Here is a 24,446-nt window from a genome sequence, read left to right as displayed (position 1 = left end):
TCATCTCAGGTTGTGATGATGTGGCTGTCTCCATCTCACTTCCCTCCCTGACAGTCATCTCAGGTTGTGTTGGTGTGGCTGTCTCCATCTCACTTCCCTCCCTGCCAGTCATCTCAGGTTGTGTTGGTGTGGCTGTCTCCATCTCACTTCTGTCCCTGACAGTCATCTCAGGTTGTGTTGGTGTGGCTGTCTCCATCTCACTTCCCTCCCTGCCAGTCATCTCAGGTTGTGTTGGTGTGGCTGTCTCCATCTCACTTCCCTCCCTGCCAGTCATCTCAGGTTGTGTTGGTGTGGCTGTCTCCATCCCACTTCCCTCCCTGCCAGTCATCTCAGGTTGTGTTGGTGTGGCTGTCTCCATCACACTTCCCTCCCTGCCAGTCATCTCAGGTTGTGTTGGTGTGGCTGTCTCCATCTCACTTCCCTCCCTGCCAGTCATCTCAGGTTGTGTTGGTGTGGCTGTCTCCATCTCACTTCCCTCCCTGCCAGTCATCTCAGGTTGTGTTGATGTGGCTGTCTCCATCTCACTTCCCTCCCTGCCAGTCATCTCAGGTTGTGTTGGTGTGGCTGTCTCCATCTCACTTCCCTCCCTGACAGTCATCTCAGGTTGTGTTGGTGTGGCTGTCTCCATCTCACTTCCCTCCCTGACAGTCATCTCAGGTTGTGTTGGTGTGGCTGTCTCCATCTCTCTTCCCTCCCTGACAGTTGTACTTTGCTGAATTGTTTTGTCTTCTTCGTTGTCAGGTACTTTTGTTTTACTCGAAGCATAATCCCATTTAGTGCCAATGACATCTTGATCTGAAAACAGGTTTAAAGAAATGATGTAAAGTCTTTAAATTTTTTGTCTGAATTTTAAAGGGCCAGTCAGTAACTGCAACCTTTGGTAATGTTTGATCATTAATAGCAAGTTGTTGAAGCACTCCTATTATTTGACTTTCCAACACAGTATCTATTCATGTGATTCAGATTAACAGTGGCTTTCACTGAACCAAATTAGCAACTGTACATTTGAGTGTGTTGATTTAATGAAGATAATCTTGGTCTGAAAGCTTTTGACTACGGTCAATGCTCTTTTCAGTGTTCTCGCTAAAAGCCGGCAGCCGGCGAAAATAGCCGCCTGGCAAGTCAAAAAAGCATCTGACCTGCCGGCTGGTGTCACACTAGTAAAGTACTATATGTCGCATTTTCACTGAAGCCTTGCCCATATGTCTGAAATAACAGAGAAAATGACATTAAACTTGCCAAAATGTCTCGATAAAACTCGTACGTCGTACTTCCGTACACACATACAATTTAGAAATGCATTACGTACTACGCCCAATCAGATTAAGCGTTCTTACTCACTCTTTCCAATGCATAGAAATTTACATAGTACTAGATCTCACCACGACGTAATCATTGCAGTGATTGGCCGATTTTTGTTTCGAGCCCTCTAGCATGTTCTGAGCGCGTCATAGATCATGAGGTCAAGGTGAATTTTCTCAAACAAGAGTGCAAGCGATCGGAAGTGCCCAAAAAGAAATCTAACGATATTCGGCAGTACTTTACGAAAAAACAAAAATTAGACAAAGGTAAACGTAAGTGAATCATGCGTTCTTAAAATGTAACTAGCGAATTTTTAGCTCCCATAGCCATATGTATATATGGCAATGGAAGCTATTCTTATAGGCTAGGGAAATGTCTGTATGTATGTATGTCTGTATGTCTGTATGTCTGTATGTCTGTATGTCTGTATGTCTGTATGTCTGTCCGTCAACATCAAAAACTCCAAAACCGCTGTACATTTCATCTTGATATTGGGTGTGTACATGGATGATGGGCTGTAGATGAGATTTTGTTCAAATGAAGTTGTCATTGCCAAAAATATGCAAATTAAGTGAAAAAATGTAAAAACAGTCAAAATTGAAAAAACTCAATAACCACTGAGCAGATTACATGAAAAATTAGCATGTAAGTACTTTGGGCTGACATGAAATGATTGTGCGCATCTTGGGTCAGTATCTTGGACTTGCTATTTTTCATGAATTTTTTTGTAATTTTCTCCCATTTTTGGTCAAAAATTTCTCCTGCTCTGAAACCACAAGTCCGATTGATTTGAAACTTGGCATGGAAGTGCATAGGAGTGACCTTTCCCAAATTTGGGCAAATCGTGGTGAAATTTGCATATTTTTAGTTTACACGTCCATAGACTCCCATGTATAAGGCGGATCTCCATAGACTCCCATGTATAAGGCCACGAAAAATAAAAATTTAGTTTCTCATCGTATTCATATTGCAAAAAGGATGCAGTGACACAATTTTTAGTCCCCACGGATGAAGTCCAGTGAGCTTATAGATTGGGTCATGTCCGTCTGTTCGTCCATCCGTGAGTCCATCCGTTCACGCATATATCTCGGATATTTTGACAAATGTCATGTGACCTTGATGACCTTTGATCTCAAATATACATATTTGTCCATAACTCAGTAACCACAAGTGCACATATTTTGCCATAACTCGGTAACCACAAGTGCTACACCCTTCATGTTTGGTATGATTGGACACCTTATGAGGCCACATACTGTACCTCAATAATTATGCGCATATCTCATTCTGAGCGAGCCAATAGAGCTGGATGTCTGATTTTTGGTATATAGGGATAACTATAGGAGAGAAATTTTTTGACCAAATGTCATGTGACCTCGATGACCTTTTACCTAAAATATATGTTTATGTCAATAAATAAGTAACCACAAATGCTATGTCCTTTGTATTTAGTAGGATGGGAGACCTTATGACAACACACGCTTTACCTCATTAATTATGTACACATCTAATTCTGGGCAAGCGAATAGAGCTAGAGATCGGATTTTTTGGCATATAGGGATTAATTAGCAATATAATTTTTTTTTTCAAAATGTCATGTGACCTCGATGACCTTTGACCTTGATTATACATATATATGCATATTTCAGTAACCACAAGTTCTATACCCTCCAATTTTGATAGGATATTAGACCTTAAGATTTCACATCTTGTACCTCATTTATAATGCGCATATGTATTTCTTGGCTGGCCAATACTGCTAGAGGTCTGATCCTTTTTCCCGATTTAGAACCATAACTTAGACATGCCTCATGTGTTTCAAATTGGGAACAACGACATAGACCTATGTGCCCATAGATCTCAACATATACACTCCAGTGATACTTCTTAATGACCACATTTTCCTGCCCCATCAAGACTAATACTCCTATTACAAGTGGGGACTATGTCATTGTAAATGACTTGTTGAGTTAATGGTTGTATCACAGTATTCGATATATCTAATTCTGTATTTTTTCCATGTTATATTCTGAATAATTACATTAAACATATTTCACTGTCTCCAGTACATTTCATTTAAGTATTTTCACTTCATGCACTTTATCCCTTTCACACATGTTCAAATATCTGACCAGAGAACAAACACTAAATAGTCCAGGATGGGAGCTACAGTGTTATTGACGCTATTTTTGTATTTGCTGATTGTACCGGGTATAATGTCAGCCGATACCATCAACATCGTGATCGTGCTGGACGACGCACGAACGATCACGAATTTCGTTCACTCCGACGGCGTCATTTTAAGGCTGGCGTACAACGAATTTTCATAAACTTGTCATGTGCCTCGGCATTCTGGTTCTACTGTTTTTTTTCTGTACTTTATCGCCAGTAAAACACAATTTTATGGTGCTGGCAACAACAAAATAAACGGTAGCTAGCCCTGCGTACGATGCTGTGTGTTCCGCTACAGCTAATCGCCCCGCTCACTACAGGCCCTGCAAAGACCCGTACGTAGGGTCGGTGACTTCAAAATCCATTTTGGGACTTGACGTAAAAGCCAAATTACTGCCGAAATTCAGCGTTTGTGGGCCCAAGTCGTATCCCTGCTACCTCAGCTACTCGATCGCTTACAAAAATGTCAGTCTTTTATACACTTCTCGTAAATAACTGTCGATGTCGGCAACTCTCTCGCTAGCCCTGCGTACGATGCTGTGTGTTAGCCATCGACGCGGTTATGATTACTGATAAAGGTACACAAAAAATGAGAAATGAGATGCTAAAACCTTACTTTTCATACAATTTAACAACATCTTTGGTAATAAATTGTAAAGAAAATCAGGTGCTCAAGTGTCACCAAATAAGCACAATCAGACATAGTCACACAACAAATCGCCAGCGTTTGGGAGGGGGGATACCCCCTACCAAAACCCTCCCCCCCGCTCGGTCGCTCCCCTCCCTCGCTCTTCATCAGCCGCCTGTTATTTTATTTCTGCGCCCCTGAAATAAACTTAGAGATAACCCTGTCTTTTACATATCTAAATAAGAATTCTTTTGGCATTATCCTTGATTCAAAATATCATGATATCTAATTATTAGTTGTATGGCCTTTTTTATCATGAATAGTAGGACAGACATCAACTCTAAAGGTCTTACCTTTTATTCCTTCCTCCTCTTCGGAATATTGACTTCCAACTTTCATTTCAGCCATTCCTTGTAGTTCCAACTCAGACTGTATCTCTTCCAGAGCTGACAGTTTTGCCTTAAGATCACTGATGATCTTTTCCTTCTCTTCCAGTTCAGATGAATTCACAGACTCAATGCCAACACGATTGGTCAATTCCTTTTCAGTTATGTCTATTGTCTGAGTTAATTTTCTGATGTTTTCTACCAAAGTAGCCTTTTCCTGTTTAGCTTCATCTAGTTGATGCTGTAGAACTGACTTTTGAAGATCTATTTCTTTCTCATTTATTCTCGCTGACAGCTCAACTATGTACTCTGTGATTTGGATCTGGCTAATTTGACATGGAAGTAAACTTCTAGCAAGTAAACTGACATTTTCATCTGATACTGGTAGAGTTAGAGAGTTAGAGTTAGAGAGAACATCTCTGATGAATTGTAACTGCATTTCTGTAATAAAGGAAAAGAGCAATTTATTTATAATGACTATAATAATCAAGATAGTTTTCTTAAAGAGAGAAAAAGATAAACTAAGTGATCTGCCTGACAGCCACCGAATGCTAGTGACTACATTTCATGACAGATCAACATAATACATACTCCCTTACACTATATTCAAATGCAACTTGTAGTTTACCTCTTCAAAAAGCTGCCATTGATATTGTTGCAACCAAACAACCTCTTTGATATTGAATATGAATAACATTCTATGCAAGCCAGCATGTACTGTGCTTTGCTTTTAATGCAGTGTAGCATACATAGTTGCTGTTTTAATCAACAAGTGTAATGTTCCTGTTTAATTTAACAGTTTCACAATCAACTTATGACCACATTTGAAGTATTTAAAATTGCTTTCTTTACTCATGAAACAGTTCAAATTATGAAAATATTTTGAGTTGAGTCTTCATAAAGACAATTGTGACATAAAACACCTTACATTCGTGACTCACATTTCTTGTATTTGAGAATTGACAAAGTATACAGAGCTTTGCCAGTAATGCAGATTTTAATATACACCAGTAATTCAGATCAGAAGCCAACAACATGCAACTTTTGACCTGTGTTACGTGCAGAGAAAACGAACAAAAGGGTGAACTCAGCAGTTAACGTTTAAACAAAATTTATTACGAAAATAAAACTAATTGCTAAGTCAGGGATAGAGTACAAGCTTTAAAGTGTACAGACTACTTATCTCAGCTGGGACGGCAAAGCTCCAGTCTCAGAGTTGTAACAGTCAGTCGGATGAATGAACAGTCCTTTGGCTTGCAGGCTTGAATTTGCACAAAGTCCACAGTATAAATCCAGCGTTGGCAGTGAAGGTCTTGAAAAGTCTTGAGAATGACTACTGCTGGAGTTTAGTACACACAAGAGACACGATCCCAAAAGTCTGACTGGAAGCTGTGCACGTCCCTTTTATAAAGGCATATAAGAACAATCTAGAACTTTTATTGACATGCTAATTACTGTTCTAAAATTATCTCCCTTACACAACTAATCAACTTTCCAGAACATTCCAAACATGACTAATTGAATTCAAGGTTGTGAGGTCATCAAGGGCAGTGACCTTGAGAATGTTCTAGACTAATTGAACTCAGGTCATGATGAGTGTGGGGGAAATGACCTACATAACACACCCCCTCTTCAAAAAAAGAAAATTTTTCAAAGAAAAATCTTTCTTTTGCAAATGTAATCTTGAAAAAGATTTAAGTACTCAATTTTTGTTTTACTCTAAAGTAAAACTTCTTGAAAGTGAACAACAATAAACTCTAAATCGAGAGAGACAGTCTGCAATTAAATTGTCTCTGCCTTTGATATGTCTAATGTCAAGATTAAACTCCTGTAACATTAAACTCCATCTTAGCAATCTCTGATTTTTGCCTTTAAATTTCTGCAGAAAAACAAGAGGGTTGTGATCAATATAAACCACTATTGGCTGATTTGAAGAAGTAACATAAACTTTAAAATGCTGTAAGCTAATATCAAAGATAAACACTCTTTTTCAATTGTAGAGTAGTTTCTCTGGATTTGTTAAATTTGTGTGAAAAGTAGCAAACAGGATGTCCCATGACTATCTTCTTGCAATTTGTTGTTGGAAAACTTGAAATGGCACTGAATTTGGCATAAAGTATGCATTGTAAAGTCCAGTTATTTTTATTGAGTTCGATAAAGTCATTGTTCGGCAAATACTTGGCTTCCTCCTGGAGATATTCCGCTTTCGCAGGATTCAGTCCGTCTGGATGTTGTTCCACTGGATTACTGTCGCAGACATCTTCGTTGTGATAGGTGATGTTTGTCCTCGTTGAACATCTTGAAACAGGTGTTTATATTCATGGAGCAGTTCTTTCACCTGTTGTTGTTGTTCTGGCTGGAGGTGTGCCAACTTTGTAGACTCCAGCTTCTCCAGGATTTCTGAGTTCTGAAGCTTGACCGAGCCCAGCTTTGAGTTTAGAGTATTTTCACTCAAGTCAGTTTCAGTATCACTATCTTCATAATGGTTTGAACTGACTGCACTGACAGGCTGAGTTATAGTAGGATTATCCCTATCCAAATATGGCTTAAGCATATTTATGTGACATAGCTGTTTTGTTTTTCGCCTGTCAGGTGTTATTATGATGTAATTTAAATCACTCAATTTCTTATCAATTAGGTATGGCCCAAAGTAACGAGCATGGAGTGGTTTGCCAGGAACCGGAAGTAGAACAAGAACTTTTTGACCTGGTTCAAACTTCCGTTTTGAGGTGCTTTTATCATATTTGGTTTTCATTGACTGCTGAGATGACTCAAGATTTTCTCTGGCTAATTCACATGCTTTAGAGAGTTTTGTACGAAAATCTGACGCATATTGCAAAATATTCAGACAATCATCATCGTCTGATAGGAATTTCTCTTTAACGAGCTTAAGTGGGCCACGGACTGTATGTCCAAATACAAGCTCAAATGGGCTAAAACCAAGAGACTCTTGAATTGACTCTCTAACAGCAAAGAGCAGAAAATGAATTCCTTCATCCCACTGCTTCTCTGTGTCAAAACAGTAGGTCCTAATCATGTTTTCAAAGTTTGATGAAATCGCTCAAGAGCACCCTGACTTTCTGGATGATAGGCGGATGACCTATACTGTTTAATGCCTAGCTGATTCATTACTTGTTGAAAAATACCAGACATAAAGTTGGAGCCTTGATCGGACTGGACACATTTAGGGAGGCCAAATAAAGTGAAAAATTTGACTAAAGCTCTCACTATAGTCTTTGTCTTTATATTTCTCAGTGGTATGGCTTCTGGGAACCGAGTTGATGTACACATTATTGTCAGCATGTACTCATTTCCTGATCTTGTTTTTGGTAGGGGCCCAACACAGTCTATTAGTATCCTACTAAATGGTTCTTGAAATGCAGGAATTGGCTGTAAAGGGGCCTTTGGAATGGTCTGATTTGGCTTTCCTACCATTTGACATGTGTGACAAGTTTTACAGAAATGTGCTACATCCTGCCTGAGATTAGGCAATAAAAGTGACTGAGAATTTTGTGATAAGTTTTCCTGACTCCTAAGTGACCAGCCCAGGGGGTTTCATGGGCCAGGCGCAATATTTCAGCACGATAGGGCTTTGGAACCACAATTTGATGTTTTATAGCCCAATCGTCATCAACCAAAACATCTGGAGGTCTCCATTACGCATGAGAATACCAGACTTTGTATAATAGGAAACAGAGCTATCTGAAGTTTTACCTTCATCATCTACCCTGTCAAACAAAGACAAAATATCTGGGTCTTTGTGTTGTTCTGCAATGAGATTTGATCTAGAAAATGTCTGACTTTGGTCAGCAGAAGTTTTACTGGAAGTTTCAAATCCACGAGGGATAACGGAATGATCCGTGTCAAACACCTGACTGAGAAAGGTGTCATTTAAGTCAACATCTGTGACATTATTTTTGAGAGTATTTTGATTCTCGGAAGTTTTCTTTGACATGGCTCGAGTAATGGCACATGAAGGAAATAAATCGGGTATCTCTTGTTCAATTGGCTCTGGATCCTGCTCTAAACTAGGATTATCAGTCACAAGTGGATTAGTAATGACCTTGTCCCCAGCAAGGTCGTTTCCAAGAAGAAGGTGAATCCCTTCAAAAGGCAAAAAAGGCCTAATACCTAAAGCCACAGGTCCAGAAACAAGTCCGAAGACAAATAGACATTATGGAGAGGAACAGGAATGTAGTCATTACAATCTACCCCCTTAATAAGAACTTTAGAACCTGAAAATGACTTTTCAGAAAACGGCAGGGTATCTGCCAACAAAAGAGACTGGGAAGCCCCGGTATCTCTTAAAATTTTGACAGGGGTAGCGGAAGAGAAATCACTAGAAAGTGATATAAAACCATTATGAATAAATGGCTCGAAAATACCCATAATGCTATCTTGAGAAGAATTGACCTTGACCTCATTAATTGGGGATGAAGGGGGTTTAACCTCAGAAAATGTGTTGCACACATTATTAGACTCTAATTGAGTTGATGAAGAAATAAGCCGTTGGCTTAGATCCACTTTGACCACTTTGACCTTCACGTTTTCTTTTCAATTTGAAACACTCTGACATTAAATGGCCGTCTTTCTTACAATAATTACAAGAAAGTGTACCAAACTGTTTGTCAGAAGGAGATTGAGACTTGGGATCTGATGATGTGGGAGTGTTACTTGAACTCTGTGAACTGTTGTCATTTGATTTTCTACTCTCCTTTGAAAAATTCTTGGATGAAAAGGAGGAGTTAAATTTACCTGCATTGTTTCTGTATGAAAAGGACTGGGATGGTTTGCTGAGAAATGAAGATTTGTGGGTCAACGAATAATCATCGGCCAAACGTGCAGCAACCTCCAATGTATCTGCCTTTTGTTCATTGATAAACGTCTTGATGTCACTCCGGATGCACCTTTTAAATTCCTCAATCAAAACAAGCTGTCGTAATTTGTCATAATTCTGACTGACCTTTTCAGAAGAACACCAGCGATCAAACAGTTGTTCTTTGTTCGAGCAAATTCAACATAAGTTTGGTCTTTCGCCTTCTCACAATCCCTAAATTTCTGACGGTACGCTTCAGGCACCAACTCATAGCCCTTGAGAATTAATTCCTTCACAGAATCATATTTGAAGCCTGCTCTACTGACAACTGAATGTAAATTTCTCTGGCTTTACCCACCAAAGCACTCTGCAAAAGCATAGACCAGGACTCCTTAGGCCAATTCAGACTCTGAGCAATTTTCTCAAAATGGAGAAAATATTTGTCAACATCCTTTTCTTGGAAAGGGGGAACTAACCTGAAATGCTTAGTGATGTCAAACTTGTCCGAAGGGAAGAATTTTCCTGACTGTCCAAGCTCTAAACGTTTTATTTCTACCTGTAATCGCTGTTCTTCTAATCGCAATTCTTTTTCTCTCTGTCTTTCTTCCATTTCTAATCTTTCCTGCCTTTCTTTTTCTTTCTGTCTTTCTTCCATTTGCAATTCTTTTTCTTTCATTTCCTTTTCTAATTCCAATTTCTTAAGCTCCAAATCTGCCTGTCTCTCTTTTTCCATTTGTAATTCTTTTTCTCTCATTTGTAATTCTAGTTCTTGATCTCCAAATTTGTCTGCATTTCTAATTCTAATTTTCTGAGTTCAGAGGTAGACTTGGGCTCATAATCTTTCAGGGTGGATTCCTCAAATTGGCCTAAATCAACTAGATGTTTGGCAATACGGTACTGTATTTCCCTCTTGCGCATAGATCTTTTAACTTCTACTTTAAGGAAATTTGCCAGTGCTATGAGGTTGTCTTTTCTGAGGGAATTAAATGTGTCCTGATCAAGGTCATCCATAAATTCGTCTGGTTTAAATTCCGCCATGATTGGATTTGGCTGAGTTCACAGTGTACAGTAGTTTTGAAAAGGCTGGCAAAATGTTGTCAAACGGCTCAAAATATTCGTCTCCCGGACGAGCCCCCAATTTTGTTACGTGCAGAGAAAACGAACAAAAGGGTGAACTCAGCAGTTAACGTTTAAACAAAATTTATTACGAAAATAAAACTAATTGCTAAGTTAGGGATAGAGTACAAGCTTTAAAGTGTACAGACTACTTATCTCAGCTGGGACGGCAAAGCTCCAGTCTCAGAGTTGTAACAGTCAGTCGGATGAATGAACAGTCCTTTGGCTTGCAGGCTTGAATTTGCACAAAGTCCACAGTATAAATCCAGCGTTGGCAGTGAAGGTCTTGAAAGTCTTGAGAATGACTACTGCTGGAGTTTAGTAACACACAAGAGACACGATCCCAAAAGTCTGACTGGAAGCTGTGCACGTCCCTTTTATAAAGGCATATAAGAACAATCTAGAACTTTTATTGACATGCTAATTACTGTTCTAAAATTATCTCCCTTACACAACTAATCAACTTTCCAGAACATTCCAACATGACTAATTGAATTCAAGGTTGTGAGGTCATTAAGGGCAGTGACCTTGAGAATGTTCTAGACTAATTGAACTCAGGTCATGATGAGTGTGGGGGAAATGACCTACATAACACTTGTCTTTACCTTTTGGCGCCTGCTGTCAGTGAAAAAGTTAAAGTAACGTCTTCATACAGACCTGAACTTAAGTCACTGAGTTACCTTTGAATAAAATTGTACATTTGCCAACAGTGCCTGTAAGTATTCCAATACCAACATTATCTTCTTAGATTAATTGTCTTTCTCCCAAGTTGTATTTATTTCTATGGTTTGTCTATGGAGTCTGGTAGAAATAGGATTAATCACAATATCAGTAATTGCTACCTTGATTTGTCAGGTCCCGAGTTGGTGCATCAGTCAAGAGATACCTTGTAACACCCAGTAGTGCTAAGACATCCTGTCTACAGGATAGGATATGTTGAACTGTGTCTGTATTTGTTGTCAGTACTTGCAGCATATCACACTGCCTTCCTTTCAGTCTGATACACTTCTCAGCTTTGAACATTGTCTGTACACTAGTCTCAGTGGATGACTTAATTTCCAGTGCTGGGTCAATCTCAAGTAGCAGCAACTTTGATGGATCCTTTTCTGTATGAAAAATTATGAGTATGAAAATGATTAAAGTTGCTACTAATTGGAATAGAATGATGAATCATATCAAAGTTATATAGATGAATTCCTTTGGATTGTGTTATTGTTGTTGTGAGAAGAAAATGTATTATTTTGGCTCTTGATGGAAACACAACTTTTTTGTTATGAATTAAACTCTCTGCATATAAGCCAGACTGTCTGTATAAGTGAAATATGACATAAATTAGAAATCAATTGCAAGCTTTCCATGTTATATTTGATGTCCTCCATGATAATGATACGATTGTTTTTAGTAAAATGTATATGGAAGTAGTACTAACATGTACGGTTCTTGACTTAAAATATTTCATTTCTTTAATAGACTTGATTATTCTATTGTGTCAAAGGTTAAACCGGTAAAGTCAGTACCCTACCTTCTTTGAAATTATCAAGAGAAATCTCGGTGACATTGTCTCCAATGTAACCAGTTTCCTCAGCCTTCTAAAAGATAAATATTACTGCATTATGGTACATTTGCTAACCTTTACATACATGCTTGTTATAATGAGACTGTAATTCATTATTTCACATCATTTGATTGTCAAAACTGAGTTTCATTGCAGACAACAATGGGACCACCAACATCAGTATCCTTTGTCAGTGTTTGACAAGATAAGTCAAATATATTCACTGGCTTGTTTAATCCCTGGGATTTAGATTTAGTAAAGTATTGCAACTGAACTTCTTTTCACTCAGTAGCCAATAGCCAATAAAACTCAAAAAAGAGTTGAAATGAACTATGTTGTATGTATACATGTGCACAGATTTCTACTGATAAAAGTTGCAATTCACCAGGAGTTGATCAAAGCCATCACAATGGTGCTACGTGATAAGTTTCCATTGTGAACACTTTTCTGTCTAGCTTGAATACAATAAAAAAAATTAACAACTTTATTCTAACTCAACCATTGCAGTGTCACATGATAAATGACATGGTGCCATATATTGTGAGTTTCAATTTAATTGAGACTTTACTGAATTCAATAGCTGCTATGGCAGAATATCTCTAACTCTTAACATCCAATGACATGAAATAATCATTTACTCACATTGGAACTCATCTGCACATCTTCATCACTGTCTTCTGCCAGGACATCATGGATTTTCATTGGTTGAATTCCACCACCATCTCCTGCAGGAAAATGTACATTATAATATTTTAATACAACATAAAAAAAATTATATCGGCTGTTTTTCCTTAATTGTGGAAACCAACCAAACTGTATTGTATGATTGCAAGATAATACAGCAAAGGATATTTATGACTCACTAATTATTCATCAGCAAATTAGGAGGCTTATTTCATTTGAAGTTGAAAAGCTCTTTGTTTCAATTAATGAAATATTTCCCCAATATTCTTAAATCATTTATTTATTTGTTTAAATTGTTCAAGTAAAAAATGAGGAAGTTTAATGATAAAATAAGTGGTTTAAAAAAGAAAAAGCAAATACTGATACATACAATACAGTAACAATCATCATAATAACTTTCCCTTAAACCATACACAATTCTTTCAAAATTACAAAACACTCTGTTTAAATTATCAAAACTTACGATTGATGAAGAAGAGTTCAAGTTCCTTGAACCTCTCTGGGTTGTATGTCGCCTTCAACTGTAGTTTGATTCCAACTTCTGCAGCAATCTCTCTCATTTCATCTGTTATCAGTAGTGGTTCAAATGCTTTGGCCAGACTTCCACATCTACAAGTCTGCTTTACTCTGTAGAGATTGTAAAGAGTTAGTAACCTAAGTAAGATTGCCAAGGACTTTTCTCTCAAGCTTTTGGCATCCACCTCATCACCAAGTTTCTTCTTGCAGACTTTCTTTACATCACCACAGTCATTTTCATCAGCCACTACTTCGTCAACTTTACGTTTCAGTGCCCATTTACAGTCTCTCCATGCAGACTTCAGTTTAGTGATCACTTCTTCAATCTTTTCCTTTTTCAGTTGTGCAGGAAGGGCTTTAAGTTCTTCTTCTACTTCTTTCAGATGCTGGTCATAGACATGGTTGTCTAAATCTATTTGGACATCGAGAGACTCTGTGGAAATGAATGATTGAGAAAATGTGGATACATTTCCAAAAATGGACAAAAGACTAAAAGTTTCTGTCAAAAACTGACTTTGAAAGTACTGGTATTTACATTGACATGAATTATAGCCTGTCATTTTTAATTTGCTTAGAGGATTGTGACTTGTTCCCCTAGGTCTTTCAGATGATGATAAAACTAGACTAAGTGTCTATTGATATTTAAACTTACTCAGCCTGACACAAGTTGTTGAAATCCAATTTAAAAAGAATTACAGAAACATACTATAGATAAAGGATACACCTCTGCCAATATTAAAACATTTGCATGCAAAGCATGCGTCACAGTATGTAACATCTAATTTGATGGTGTAAAGTGATAATGGAAATCTTTTGTTGCAAATCTTTTGATCTTTGTATCAAATTAATCCTGAATATTGTAGACTTTAATTGCTACCATCTATTACACTGAGAGATATTCCAAAAGTTCAAGTATTGAATAGAAGCCAATCGACAAAATCACTCTTAACAATATTCCATTGTTTGCATTTTCTGTTATCCATTCACTTAATAGAGTGTTTTACAAAATAATGTAATGAAGGTGTTACAGTAAATGCTTGATATATGTTTTACAATCACTGGAAGATGAAATTTAAATATTTGTGTTTGAATTTCAATTTGAGTTTGCACATTTTAGAAAAATAGCACAAAATAGCACATTACAGTCCTGTACCTTCAAAACTTTTTCCTTATTCGCAAGTTTCATTTTCAATCTAAATTCTTAATTTATTTTTTGGAAAGCCTTGTAAGCGATACAATTAAAATATGAAATGTTTTACAATTTACGAGAAGAAGAGATTAATGTTCACTTTGATTCCTACCTTTATGATTATTTAATTGCTTTTTTAAAAAATCAGTCATTAAGAATTCCAACTAAATCAATACCTTTATCATCTTTCTCCACACCTTGACCTTTGCTGTCATCTCCACTTTGTCGCTGGACAGTTGTAGTCAAAAGGGTCACAAACCTGGCATAACTTGTTGATATGACTTCACTGTTCACTAAGTCTGTTTTCAGCTGCTTTGCTCTCTTAAAGGACCCAGCAGTGTTTTTTAGACATTTAACTATTGTATCTGACAGATTCTGCTCAGGACTTCTTACGATTGAATAATCAGCATGATCTTTAAAGTATTTCATGATGAAGTGAGCAATATGTGAGTCCTCATAGACAGCTGTTGGTAAACCAGATACCATTGCTTCTAATCCATAAAAGCTGTAATCAACATAACATGGTGCAGGCAGACAGAGGTGAGACTGTTGTAGAGATCTGAGTAGAGCTTTAACTGAATGTCCAGGATGAAGTGTAGGGGTGATATAAGGACACTGCATTTTATTAGATAGAAGCTTTTCAGTAGTCTTGTCTGCTTGTTGATATACACCCTGTATCTTCCATCGAGGAGTACTTGTGTAATTGGCCTTCCTTAGGTTAGCTGCAGTACCGATTGAAGCTGCCATGACATCACATCTTTCTAGAGCTTCTTGTGTATCAATCTGACCACATGTCAGTATGTGGTGTTGTTGAATTTCCCCTTCCTTAGGATCCTTTCCCAACTGACAGCTGACAGGTCTTGGGAGAATTTCTTCATGTGGAATCTCTGACAAGTATTTACCATTGACCTCAGCCCTGTATGCATTCTGAAAATACTGATGGATCTTAGGTCCAATGGAAAATATCAGATCTGCTTTACTTGCCATTGTCAGCATCTTTTCTTCAAAGTTTTGCAAACTCTTAATAGTTTGCAGACAGTTATCTTCTGGACAGGCATGATTGATGAGAACTAGCCTAGCACCAGGAAACAGTTTTGCTCTGATATCAGCTGCTGCAAGACCTGTTGTTGGACCATAACCAATAACATACTGGATATTTTCCAATTCTTTCAGGTCTGGGTAGTATGTCGGGTGATGTGCCAACCTCTTCAATGCAGGAAGTTCATCTTCTGGATCAGCTAGCTCCTTTATTTGTGCTGGAATCAAGGTAACACCACAGCTCTCAGCATCTTTCTTCTGGTCATCACTGATGTTGACATCAAGTACAGTAGAGTAGGCTTTCAGATATTCTCCTGCCTTGGCCTTCCTTTCACAGAAATCCTGGACAAGATTTCTGTGAAATCCTGTCAGACCCAGCTTATCTTTGTTCCAGGAATCTCCAACAAATAATGCTGCAGGTTTAGAACTGAGTAGATGAAGTTTGGCATTTTTGAAGAGACTTTCATGTATTGCAGATGCAGCATTGTGTGTCTTTGCAGACAACCCTACCACATGTGTGATATCTTCTAATTTTGCAAGTGTCAGATAGTATCTATCATGGTGTAAAAGCCAGTTGATTGCAGGTGGATCCTCAGCAGGATTAGACCATTTTGGCCTGGTAGCAGGGATCAAAGTAACTCCATGTCTCGCTGCATCTTCCTCTTGTTCTTCACTAATTTCAACATTAAGGACAGTGCAGTGAATTGCTGACAACTGACAAGGCTTCATCTTCAGTGTCTCTTCACAGAAATCACTGATCAGCTGCCAGGTTGTTGAACCTTTAGTATCTTTGTTCCATGATGTTGATACAAGCAGTGCTTTCATAGTTGCCTTTGTTTGTCACAGCTAATATTTCAGTGTACTGTATACACATACAGGGTACAACTAATCAACGTCAAAGTAGCAGTGTTTCACAGGATTTTTTCCACTGATTAAGCAAGCATTCATTGAATGTATGACTTGACTTGTTTGTACAAGAAGAAACCTGTATCAAAAGAGAAAACAAGGAAATCATTTTCAGAATCCTTCAAATTTGCACTGTGTACATCAACGGATCTGTATTTCATAGTATTAATCACAGATTAAGGCTGTCATTGAATATAGAAAAGAAAAAAATCACTTGATTGCACAAAAAACCTGTATCAAAAGAAAAAAAAATAATTTAAGTAATTATTTTCAAAATTCTTGAATTTTGAGGAATAGTATGTAAGTTGCTTTCAGTATCTTTGATTTGCTAAGTTTAGACTGGATGCTATCACAAACACTTCTGCAAAGTGATATTTGAGTTCTCAAAAGCAACCTAAGGCAGTTAAGGTTGACTTAGTCTGGTTGAAAATGAAGATATGGCGATGTTTGCACCGCATTTAGAAAATCAACCTGATAGGCTCCTGCAAAGCATAGGATTTTAATGCAATTTTCTATGGTCGTTGGATTGATGTTCTGTACTGAGAAGACATCAGTGAAAGAGAACAGCAAAGAAGCATAAAAGAAAACATCACCATCTCTACATGTCATTGTAATCAGATTGAGGTGATATGTACATTCCTTTGATATAAAATTTTAGAATGAAAACTCTTCAATTTTTTTTAGGGGCTTACAGATTGTGTAAACATATTTACTGATTAAATAAACTGATTATTATGTTTTGTAGGATATCAAATTAACCTTTGATCTCTATTGAATGATTGTTATTTTGGAGGGTCAATATTAGACATTTAATTTCAGTGCACAGCCCCAAACTTTGCCTAGTGACCCTTTTTTATGAAACAACATTTTAAGATTTCCTTAACAGTGGAGCATTTCAAACAGTTTAACCCTAGTTGAGTGCCATAGTCAATTTTTTTGTCTTTATAAAATAAACACAAGACATATTTTTCAAATTTTTGCCAAAATTTTGATATAAAACTGTAGCCAATTGTGATGTCCATTTAGTCTAGAATTATCAAAAGATTGTACAAAAATTCATAAAAATTGGTAAAATGTCGCACTTAAATTTTGATGAGAAAAATTACAGCACCCAAAGGGTTAATGACTCATTTCAAAAGTGATGCCAATACCAAGTTTTAATGACATTAAGAGAATGTGGCATGTATAGGAGTGGCAGGAATATTGCTGATGCTATGAGATAAAAGCAATCCTACTTTCTATATTGGCTCACCTATAAAGATAATTTACCATGAGATGAGTCATGAAAATACATTTCACTAGTCAGTTGAAAGTTCCTCACATGTATTTAAATCAATGATTTGCAAACATTCTTGGTTGGAATTTTTCTTTTTGATTATTATGCATGGTTATGATTACCATGGATATAGTTGAAGTAATGAGCAACCTCCTCTATACTTAATTTTAATACCCAGATGTTTTTTTGCAAAATGCCCTTCATACATGTACTAAGTGTCCGTTGACACAAACAAAGAATGATGTTACTATTAGGGATTTTACATGAAATTGATAGATAGCTACAATAATGATAAATTATATATCAAAAGAAAGCTCTCTTCAAGACCAATCGATTGCCATGCAGAGATATGTCCTGTTGAATTTGAAAAAATCAGCTTCCTATTTAGAAATTATGCCATGGTAGACACCTGTAGTTTTCATTACAACCAGGTGACCCCATATTGAACATTGTTTGAGGAAACTAGAATTGCAATTTCTAGTGCTTTTTTCAATAACTCAAGCATTTCTTATTGAAAATTGATGAAATTTTTTGTGGATATTGCTGACGAAATGTTCAATGGTTTTTAATTTTTATAACTGAAAAATATTATTTAGATATTGTTTACAAGGTAAACAAATAAACAATACCTGTAAACAATCAAATGATACCTGTGACATTGATCACTGTATGCATTATGTATTGTGAACATCAACAGAAATATGATAATCATATTCCATCATATATTACTTTGCATATATGAAAAAAGTTATTTAGATTTATGTTTACAAGGTAAACAAATAAACAACAATACATTTAAACAATCAAATGATACCTGTGAAATTTTAGAACTGTATTTAAATTTAACAAAATATTTTTTTATATTTTAATATTTTTTAGATTTTTTTTTGTTTGATTACTACTTTTATTAAATGATTATGAAATATGTCTGATTAATGTAGATTTTAAGTTTAACAATTACAGAGAACTTTTCCAAAAAGGAAAAAAAAATTCGTTCTCAACCCTTTTTCTATGCCGTAAAACAGCAACACGCATTTATAGAATGAATAACTGCATTAAACTGGATGCAAAATTACGCTGCCCCGGAAATACCATAGACCCTCGAAGTCAGCGGTCCGAAATACAAACCAGTATAAAAACCAACTTTTCCAAAGTCAATGAGGAAAAGTCAATGAGGAAAGAACAAATTAATAATCTACGGCCTTTTTCTTCAGAGAGAACCAAAATAGTCCCCTTCTCGGGAACTAAAGAACGAAACTAAAATTTCAGTATAGTTCAGTATGGTATCGGCAAAGTGCGGTGCACGTGCATATGCCTTCACTGCAGTGCTGGCTTGACAACTTCTCAGTGTCTATCGAAAAATATCACCCGGAAATCAAACTACTTCGAACAAGATAACGTTTGAAAGGGTAAAGTATATAAAATATCTGTAGATCCTTGCGTTTAATAAGAAATCAGACAAATCTAGCTGCGAAATCGTGAACGTCGAACTCTGCTTAGACCTCCTAACACAGAACATGCGGCGAAGCGCTGATTACTTGTATGTGATTCCTGGGAGTGCCCGGATGTAAAGTTGGGGTGAAACCATACTCGCTAAAAAGGGCCTTAAGCATCATTTTTCGCATCGTCAGACTTGTAATTATTGCAGAATTACAATTAATATTTATCATAAAATTAATTTTTGGGCCGAACGTTTAAGGAAATCAAGATTTTCTTTCAAAAAAACACAAACAAAACACAAAGTTTGATCATTGATTGAGTTTTTCTCGGCCGATTTTAACGTTCGCCCCCTCAAAATGAAGCCCATGATCTCGTCTTTCGTACCACCCCTAAAAAATAGTGATGCGATCGGAATAAGTCATGCGGAGAGCCTATCAAAGAGGATATATTTCGATCTCTTTCGCGGGACATTTGGGATCACGGCACAACGCTCATAATGGACGCCAAAATCGCCGGTACGCGTGAGTTTGTAGTCGTGCTGCTTGCCATTTATCGTAGTACAAAAGTGAAAATTTCCCAAAATGAAATTAAAATAATAATCTCAACACTACAGTTTCATTTTCTCTGATTATTTGGTCTATTTAAGAATTAACACGAAAGTTCGGACTAGACCTGCATCGAACGCGTACGTTCAACACGAATGTCATGTGACCTTAAATCCTATTACTATCAAGATACATGTAATGAAGCAGCTCACCAGTTTAACCAAGTCTATTCACAATATGGCTTGCCATATTACTGGGTAATTTGTAGAATAGGAGTCCAAAGTCCAGGCAGTTCTCAGCTGTTAGCATGACATGTTATTTTGTCTACAAAAAATCCAATCTTTCCATCCATTCATAATTACCTTCCAAATTCATGTACTTGAGATCTACATTTCTGGCTTTTTTACTCAGTTTCCTTCCTTTCAACATACCTTGCTGCTATGACCTATGACCTCATTAATATGCAATAAAGTAGATGACATACTGTCTGTCAACCCAGCAATTACAATTAAACTTGTCCTTCAGATCCACTACAAGATAGAAATAAAGTGCCATTTCTATAACATCAGTATATATGTTGTTGCAATTCAAAAATGGCTGTAGCTGTTGACTTAACTAACTATTCATATCAGTATCCATGTTGTTGGTAATTTCAAACATTAACACCATTGTACTGTTGTGATTTATGAAAGAGGTCACTCATGACTATTTGTGGGCCAGAGGAGTCAACTCATACCGACTGAGTTGGACATATATCTGTGTATTTCTATATCAGTTGCAGGTATCCCGTAGGCAGATACATGTATAACAAACGTTGACCAGTAGAACCTTCAGGTGGTATTGTTCTAAAGTCTTCCTTACAATACATTAGTTGATATTGTCCATCATTGTCTGGCTTCTAGTAGACTTTGTCAACTTGGCACTAAACTGCTTCTCTAAAATGTTTTGTTTTGATCTACCAGTTACTCATGATGATTGTATTTAGAGTAGTTTAAATGGTGAGAAAATTGCATTTGCAATTTTGTGGACAAATTTTCATATTTTAAGTCAAACAGCTTCTCTATATTGCTTGTTTGACAGCTTTCAAATTCAACATGTATCTTTGCAGGAATGGCCCTATTATAATATTTATTTAGTTTTATGAAAGTTACCATTACTTTGTAGACATAGATTTTTGACTTTTTTCTCAAATTATCTTCTCTCTGCACAGATGAAATGTGCTTTTGAAATTGTCTTGATATATCATCTCTTACTTTTGATCAAATAATGATTAAAATTTCATTTTCAAATTTTGGAGCTGATTTTTAGTATGTATCTGAGAAATAAACTTTTCTGTCACTGGTCTTATAGCTTTCAAATTTGATATTTAGCTTCTAAGGGATGTTGTTCTTAAGTATTCTTAAATTATCTTTAGATTGCATATGTAAAGTTTGGAGAAATTCTGTCTTGGCTTTTTTGTGTAATTTTCTTCATATATTTTTCTCGCACTGTCCTTTTGCAATTTTAATATTTGGTGGATATTTGCTAGGGATAACCTTATTTATTGTCTTCGAATTGAATCATAAAATTCATTGTCTCAGGTTTTATGTACAGTTACGTCTCTGTTTACACTGCTTCAACAAGTCTAACTTAAAATTGGCAATGTACAGAAAGTGATCAGTGTAATATAATTCTTCTGCAAGTTGATGTCCAAGACATCCCATAATACTCCAGGTCTGATGGTAGATACATTTACAACAGATGTCAACTCATGCTGACTGTAACTAGTATAATTAATTGTAATCATACCCTAAATTTCATATCAATTGTGATTGCCATTCTTATTCTGCATTTTTAGCTACAAATTGCATCATGATAAAAGTTGTCAAGTCAGACCTCACTAAAGTCATATAGTAAGGTTTTACGAATCAAAAACGTAACTTTGTGTGGCAATTTTCATGAACATAATCTGAACTCTGTCAGTTCACAATATTACTGATTGAAAAATAAAGTTTTATTTAAAAGATTCCATTGATCCAGGCATTGGACAAAACTTATTTAGGTCAGTTATATCATCTGCAGGTATTTAAAGACACTGCACTCATCAAAAGTGTATATTGAATACAAGTAAATAACATGAATTATGATTATCATGCGGAAATAAAATTAAAAAAAATATATGCGACAATAGTGCATATTAAACAGTTCTGTATAAAACAGAACTGTACACAAATAACTGACGCTAACATTCCATTCAGAACTGTACACATATGTCACTGTTATACTAAGCTGTCAAAACTGTGATTTGCTGCACTGAAAGCCAAACCACGGAACTGTTGCTTTACAAAAATACTAAAGCAACACTGCTGTGCAGTTATCTCTGCGTCCATTCCTATGTTGTTTTCATGTTTTTTGCAAGTTCTTCCTAGTTGAAGAAGAAAAAAAAATTGAGGAAAAGAAAACGCTTCACCGCATCATTTTTGCAATTTGTCTAGGATGAGAAACAAACTTTTTATTTTGCTTGGCCTCACTGAAAATGTTGATTTACCATCCATTACAGCTTAGATATATGGTACATGTTAAACTATTAAAGCTGCTATTGGAAAGTTACTCTCAATGATGACAGGCTCCATTGTTCATTACAATGAATGGATGTTGATACAAAGTATATCTGTGTCTCATACTGGTCAGCATTTTTTATAGAACGTTGAGTTCCACAAGGAGTTTGGCTATGAATATCTGTTTTTGGACATTATCAATCTAACTGGTCAAAATTTAGAACACGCAAAATTTAAACACCCTAGCTTAACCAACATTTGAAAGCCACAAAAAATTATTTCTGAAAAGAAATTTGCCAATTTTTCAGCAGTAACTGGTAAAGTTTGCCAGCCAAACAAAAGTGATTGTTTAAACTTAACTGTATTCATAAATTAGTTCAAAAATTTTTCATGCAAATGTTATTGGTACATAAGGAGTTCTAAAGCAGTGCAGTGTAGATCTTGGCAAGACGTTGACAATTTACCAGTTATTCACTGTTCTGAAAACTAAAATTAACTATAATTGTCAAAGTCTCAAAATTGAGTATTAAACACCTTAAATTATGCACCTGCACATGCAGTTTCAACGCAATCAGGTGACAGGTTTATGAGAAGGAAATAGTTGACTCAAAAGGCTGAACGAGAAAAAAAATCGCTTTAACTAGAATGTTCAAGGTTTTGCTGTAAACTTGATGAATCTACAGGTATAGTTCTATAAAAGAAATCTAAATTTTATCTAAACTTCAACAATCCCTTTCATATGTAACAGTCAATCATTTTTCCACTAGCTAGCTCAAAAAAAAATCTTCAATAGCCAATGTGTCAGAACTTCAACACTAAAAGAGGTCAGAATACTTCAGTATCAAAAGTAACAAAATGACAAGTGCATGCAGATGTAGTGAACTTTGGTCAATCAGTTGTCCATAAGAGAGTTGTGTCAAATTAACATAGCATGCTGGCATTGTTGCATAGATTGTTTTTACATACCGGATGCCTGGAAATCTTACATTGATGGAACTCATTGACTCTTAATTGCCTTCACAATTTCTGACTTTATTTTGAAGCAGTGATCAAGCCACACAAATCTGGTGTACTAGTGAGTACCATGGTTTGTTACTTGACAATAGGTCAAAGGTCATTGAAATTACTGAACATCTCAAAATGAAGGTTCCTGAATTTATAAAAGTTTACTTAGAAAATCACATTAATATCAATCATATTAGAAATCAAGATATTTTAATCAATGTTACACTAGAGTTAATATTTAATGTTGTTCATAACCATCAAGTAGAAATACAAGTACTAGTAACTTCTGAGAGCAAGCAGAATTCTTTACTGTAGACATATGTAGGTGGTACGTAAGATAAGATTTGTTGAAACACTTACGTTTTGTTGAATACTTGTTCAAGGATTGTGACACACCAAAATGAGCCCTTAAGTGATTCAAAGTTGTACACAGTCTGCAAGACTAGCTTCACATTTAGGAGAACTTACAGTGCAATTTTTTTGGGTCTTTTTCCGGGGTCAAAAGTATGTCACATGATTGACCTCTGTACCACATCCAAGTCACATGGTGCAGGCAGCCATTATCACAGTTCACTTGAGGACAATGAATATTCACAATGTGTGTTGTGACTTGAATTCTTAATGAGCTTCACCAAAAGATGTAAAGTAAGGTTTAATACATACACAACTATATCACTCTTAAAGTAATTCACAGAGAATTAATTTGGAGCGTATAATGTTTTTTGAGTGTCAAAAAGGGGCTTTAAAGTGAAACACTGAAGAGATCTAACATTTCTTTGATAAAGTTAAATATTGTGACAATCTCTTTTTAATTGTGACCTGTGCAACAGACTGATTGCAAGATTGATTCAGTTAAACATTCAAACAAGAATAATTAAGAAGGTAGTTTTGAAACCACTGGAAAATATATGAAAGAACAGATATCACATTTTTACTGCATCACAGAATGTCATCTGTGTAGCATAACAAGCAAACTGAGGCAGAGTGGATGTTATAGGGATGATTCAAAATCCCCTAATAATTACAAATCAAACATAATAGGATTTTCAAATAACAAAGGAAAGTAAAATGTCCCATTCATTTGTTCCTGAAACTGATGAACATTCGCAAATCCTGACTTTTTGCCAACTTTATATTGGATATATTGTTGAAAGATGACACTTGCTGATCATGCCATGTAATTGCATGCTCAAAGTTTTTCCTCTGTAAACATGATGCCATCAAAACATCAAATCATTTTATCAAATGACAGTTTTTTATTTTTAGGGCTATAATGACATAGTGAAAGTGTATACGATACTTCATGTGTGTACCATATTGGATAAAAATAAACAG

General features: G+C 36.2%; 1 protein-coding gene across 1 annotated transcript; it reads right to left on the bottom strand.

The window, feature by feature from the left end:
* Positions 1–23,600, bottom strand: LOC139148050 (uncharacterized). Its single transcript, XM_070719359.1, has 9 exons — positions 23,472–23,600; positions 14,541–16,387; positions 13,123–13,608; positions 12,618–12,700; positions 11,943–12,009; positions 11,263–11,526; positions 4,456–4,929; positions 634–795; positions 1–47 (listed from the first exon to the last, which is right to left on the bottom strand). Exons 2-9 carry the CDS (start codon positions 16,225–16,227, stop codon positions 1–3), a joined length of 3,270 nt encoding a protein of 1,089 aa, XP_070575460.1. The 5' UTR covers positions 16,228–16,387; positions 23,472–23,600.
* Positions 23,601–24,446: the final 846 nt, after the last annotated feature.

Source organism: Ptychodera flava, chromosome 1 (genome assembly GCF_041260155.1).
Source record: "Ptychodera flava strain L36383 chromosome 1, AS_Pfla_20210202, whole genome shotgun sequence".
Classification (NCBI taxonomy): Eukaryota; Metazoa; Hemichordata; class Enteropneusta; family Ptychoderidae; genus Ptychodera; species Ptychodera flava.
This window is presented reverse-complemented; position numbering and strand designations above follow the sequence as displayed.

What these genes read in the sequence shown, in the direction of transcription:
- LOC139148050 (XM_070719359.1), bottom strand. Translation starts at nt 16,227, where the DNA reads ATGAAAGCACTGCTTGTATCAACATCATGGAACAAAGATACTAAAGGT. An exon ending in TCGGGACCTGACAAATCAAG is followed by an intron (nt 4,930 to 11,262) that starts GTAGCAATTACT and finishes CCTTTATTACAG; the next exon opens with AAATGCAGTTACAATTCATC. An exon ending in AGAGGAGGAAGGAATAAAAG is followed by an intron (nt 796 to 4,455) that starts GTAAGACCTTTA and finishes ACCTGTTTTCAG; the next exon opens with ATCAAGATGTCATTGGCACT.